Source organism: Olea europaea, unplaced genomic scaffold (genome assembly GCF_002742605.1).
Source record: "Olea europaea var. sylvestris unplaced genomic scaffold, O_europaea_v1 scaffold6172, whole genome shotgun sequence".
In the NCBI taxonomy this organism is placed as follows: Eukaryota; Viridiplantae; Streptophyta; class Magnoliopsida; order Lamiales; family Oleaceae; genus Olea; species Olea europaea.
Genome location: NW_019264526.1, coordinates 6,596 through 11,841, shown reverse-complemented (window position 1 = coordinate 11,841; position 5,246 = coordinate 6,596). Strand labels below are relative to the sequence as shown.

Sequence of the window (5,246 nt, the reverse complement as noted above, 5' to 3'; positions counted from 1 at the left end):
TTGTAATTCGACTTTGTTTTTTTTTCAAGAACGTCCCCTTTTCAGGGTAAGTCAAGGGTTTTCCGATGGCGTCTCCGGTGGAGAATGCAGACCTTTAGATGGGAAGTGTTTCCCACAGACGGCGCCAATCTGTTGACCTAGCTAATTGGACCCTCCATGTGGCCAATCGATAGCTGCTTCACGTAATCCTCCCTATGCACAATCAACACATGGTCAAATGCACATGGCAGGAACCAACGAGGGCGGCGGCGGTTGCATACACTCCGATGGTCAAGTTAGCTCCTGGTGATCGGAACACTGCCAAGGTTGTGCAAAAAAGGGTAGGGAGGAGAATATATATTTACTTGTTATGAAGAGTTAAGTTGTAAGAGTTTCATTACCTTTGCCTCTTGTCAAACCTTGGATATTTATAGTTGAGGAGAACCGTTAGATGTGGGACAAGTGTATGCATCTGACGGTGTGAGGCGTCTGCTCATAGGCGTTAATCAGCCGCGTCTATAGAGTGGGCAGGTAATATCTTCTCCCGAGTTGAATTGACATAAAGTTGATACGTCACATCAACTAGGCCCATGGAGACGTCAAATCAATTAAACTTTGGGGAAAGAGAGGATCTTGACACAAATCTCTTTCTGAAATTGGCGACGGATCCTCGAGGTCGTCGGAGTGCATTGTACTTCAGGGGTCAAAGCCAAGAACGCTTCGGTTGGCTCGGTACAATTGTTCGTGCCTCGTAGCGTGTTAGCAGCTCGCCAACATTGGTAATGGAGTCACTTTGGATCCATTTCGGATGGGTTTTGGATACCTCGTATGACACAGTGGAAGACTTTCCGAAGTGGTTCAGATAGGGGCGTAACACCTTCTCTTTCTTCTTCCCATATAATAAAAAAAAATTAAAAGAAAAAAAATTTAAGACCTTAATTAAATAAATAATATTCAAAATTAGACATATATATGATAAACAATAAATTTAGTTTTTAAATATTATAGATACAATATACTTTTAAAAATAAATAAAAATCAATATATTTAAATTTAATTATAAATTTTTCATAAAAAATTTTATAAATTAGTAAAAAATAGATATTTTTCACAAAAAAATCAAGAATCTAATTTAATTTGTTCATAGAAAATAAAGATAAACAATAAGAGAGGGAGAGAGATATATGGAAATAAATATAATCAATAGAAAAAAGTAAATTTTAAATATACCTTTAATGTTCGTAGGAAAAAAAAAGGGAAAGAAAGATTGAAAAAAAAAAATGAAAGTCTCCCAAAATTTTGTGATCAATAATAGATAAATTTAAAGATTTTATATGAGTACATTTTGCTTAAAAGTTAGTATTTTAGAGACTTTATAGAAGTCTCTAGAAGTCATTAAAATTTGAATACAGCAAAATTTATAAAGACTTTAAAAAAGTTTTAATTGAATACATCATAATTTTTAGAAACTTTTTAAAAATCTATAAGTGTCTCAATTAAATATACCGTGACTTTTATAGACTTTTAAAAGTCTATAGAAGCTTCAATTAAATATATCAATAATTTTAGAAAGTATCAAAAAGTTTACATTGAATACTGTCTAAACTTTTTTAATCTCAAAAAGTCATTAAAAGTCTCAATTGACAAGATCTAACCTTCACATAAGGCTGACAAATAGACGATGAAACATAGTAAAATCTCCGAGGTAGCAAATAATCCATATAACAGGTATGGAGATAATTTAACGCAAAAGAATTAGTCTTTATGAATTTCCATGTGAATTTATGCAGCATGGAACGATTTAAATTCACCCTATGTTTAATTTTTAACCCCATTTGATCTCCTTGTACAGCATTTGTGGCAAGAAATCGTGATCAGTTTCCTTCGAGAAATATCTACCTTCCACTAAAAATTATCGATTGAGGGATTCCTAATCTTTAGCAACTAACATGGCAATTTGTAAACCATAAATCAATGAATAAAAGACCCCATGTTCACACTACTAATAAGGGCTAAATGACCAGCAAAGGAAAGGGTCATTGTGTTATGTCAAATTACGAAATAAGTGTTGTTTTAAAATTGTTATCTCATCTCTCAAGAGGGGTTTTCAATCTCCAAATTTTCAACCAAAAAAAAAACCTAGTATCAAAGCAAGGTTATTGATGCATAAGAAGAAGAGATAACAAACAACTCTTTCCACGACTCACTAAAGATAACTATAGTACATGGTCAATTAATTTGTACGAAGGAAGATAATCTTTAAAGTCGAGACTTACACGACTTGGTGGGAGAGTTTATAAATTTCAAAGTGAAGGCGGCATGTTTCAAGCCCAAAGAGGCTACAATAAGTAACTAGCAATAATAATCAAAAGGCTTTTAGTATACTTCATCAAGACGGCCTCTAACAATCAAATTTTTTCCTCTATGCGATCGCATAGAAGAAACCTATCCGGTCCCATAGAGTATCTTCGAATGGGCATCCAATTTTTTTGCACTTGCTCTTCCATGCGGTCGCATGGGTATAAATTTTGGCTTCTATAAATTTTGGATTCCAAATTACTTTCTTAAAGTTTTCGCTTTAATTCCTTGTTTTGTGTTGTGTCAAAAAATTAGGATCATGTCCAATTTATCTTATATGAAACAGCAAAGAAATTTCCATGCATTAAACTATCTAACCAATAATAGAATTGTTCGCCTCTTAGCGTGTTTGATACAAATATTGATCTAAGTAGCATACGCTACAAATTACACAAACCTTCTTATATCCAAAAAATATGGATTCTATAAATTGAATGTGGCACATAAATGTATAGGTGTTTCGAATGTTGACACTCACAAACAAAATACTACGCTATATTTATAATAAAGATTGAGATAACACAAGATTTAAACCATTTAACAGCAGTAGATCGTAAAACTCCGCATACAAAGAAAATCAGATTAAACTATTTCTAAGCAAGTTTGATATGAATATTGGACAAAGATACACACTCTATCAGATTACTCAAACCTTCATATAGCTGAAAAATGTGGATCTATAAAGTACATGTGACATGTACATGTTTAGGTGCTTCAAATACTCGACATGCACTAACAAATTACCATGATACGTTTACAATAAAAATCCGGTTAACACAAGATGTTAACCATTTACGAGGCAATAAATTTCTTTTTGCTTCTCTTTTAATGAGACATATACAATAATCAGTTACATTAGAAAGTTTGTTCATCCTCTAGGTAAAAAAATATATGAAGATGATAGTAAAACTCAGAAAATCAGATTGAGCTAACTCTATATAAATCTTCAATTTGCACTTTCAGCCCATATTTGTAAAAATTCTAGCTAAAAAATTGCAGAAGGAATATATGTATAAACCCTCCTGATTTTCAGCACTAAACTTTTTATTTTCTTTCTTGATTCTGTCCATTCCAATCCATCAAGCATGGCGTATAGCAAACTTCTTCATCAACTTCGCATTGATTAATCCCCGCCTTATCCTCCTGGCTTCAGCACATTTGGCCCGTCTATCAGCAACAACTTTGTTAATATCGTCCTCCCGAAATGTGTCCTCACTAGGGATGTTAAGATCAGGGAATTTATATCCTTCTTGTACTGTTATTATCTCGAATTTGTACTCGGTTTTGGTCTGAAAAATCAACCAAGAAACTGTGAATAAAAATAGGGGATTCTTGAAGACTAAAATAAGGAATAGAAAATAAAATCTCAGAAGAAGAAATGCTCCAAGAAAACAAAAAACGCAAAAAGAATATACAAAAACACTCTCCATGCAGATATTTATAAATATCTTCACGAAAAAATAAAAAAAAGGACAGGGAATTATTATAAAACATAGCACACAAAAACTGGTGATTCTTGAAGGTTTACAATAAGGAATGAACTATCAAAAAGAAAACAAAAACCAAGAAAGTCATCGAAATTCAAATCCATTCAAATTATAATAAAGAATTACTGAAAAATCAAAAGAAAAATGAAAAGGATACCCTTTTTGTTGGAGCAATTATTTTCATCTGATTCACTAGACGAGAAACTGATACGAAGTTTGGTGAATCTCCATATGATCTTGGGCCTTTTCTGTTCAATATTCATAACGGACTTCGGTGACGATGAAGCTGCATCATGAGACGTGGATTTTCCTTCACCGTTGCTGCTTCTCTTTCTTTTGCAAACCCGTTTCCGGGGTTCAGAAACGTCGATCAATTTATGAAGATCAAGCAAAATTTGACTGACTTCAATTTCATCCTCCATAAAGAAAGCAGATAGAGGATTTCTTGATGTATTGCTGGTGCTCTGTTCCATTGTATTTCTTTTTGCAATCTCTCGCTAACTTTCTTCTTTATCTCAAGAACTTATCTGAATTTTTTGCGTGAAACTAACTGTTTAAGTGATTGATGAATGAATAAATGAAGACTTGTGGAAGAATTTAAAGTAAGAATTATGTGTCGATGTCCATGTAGAAGAGGGAGATCCTTGATAAGGTAATTTGGAGCATTCTATTTCACAAAAACCTGCGAAAATTTATGATAACGTTGGTAGCAAATTTGAATTTTTACCGGTAACTTGAAGTGCAACTCGGCAACTTATAAAAAAGATCGAAATAAGTCCCTCAACTTTAAATGTATAACAAAAGAAGTAAAAGTGTATGCAATTATTTATATCAAAATTTAGCGATATATATATTTTTTATTAAAGTACTCTGGTATTCCTATTTTTAATTAATATATTAGAAGCATTGGAAAAAATAGGGATAATTGTAGCAGAGGCCCTAAACTTTTCAAACGCTAGCTGACTTACCCAAACCTTTGGTTTATTGTAACTATCACCCCTAACATCTTCAAATGTTGCAGTTGAGGCTCCAATGGATCAGGGGCGGAGTCAGAAAAAGATGTTGTGGTGCGCTAATTTTTTAAAAAAAATAAAAATAAATCAATGAACTCACGTCACGAGAGATGCTCCATACACACCAAATATAGTTCAAAAAGCTAAACTTATGACACTGATGACAAAGTGAGTTAGATACTCAAATAAATATAAACACATCAATCTTTAAGATGTCTTACTAAATCTTTGTAACTTTTCTTGCCAAATAAAAAATCTTGACACCTTCCCAGAAAATATAAAATGTGCGAAAGCATGATTGACATAATAAAAATGTATACCCAACAAAAAATTTAAGAAAAACCTATTTTCACTATTATGAGACTAAGAGCCAAAAAAGAACAACAAGTATTATAGTTATTAAAGGATT

At 32.7% G+C, this 5,246-nt stretch overlaps 1 protein-coding gene across 1 annotated transcript; it reads right to left on the bottom strand.

Moving 5' to 3' along the window:
• Positions 1-3,234: 3,234 nt before the first annotated feature.
• Positions 3,235-4,431, bottom strand: LOC111389745. The gene is made up of 2 exons (XM_023014696.1): positions 3,982-4,431; positions 3,235-3,626 (listed from the first exon to the last, which is right to left on the bottom strand). Exons 1-2 carry the CDS (start codon positions 4,295-4,297, stop codon positions 3,577-3,579), a joined length of 366 nt encoding a protein of 121 aa, XP_022870464.1. The 5' UTR covers positions 4,298-4,431; the 3' UTR covers positions 3,235-3,576.
• Positions 4,432-5,246: the final 815 nt, after the last annotated feature.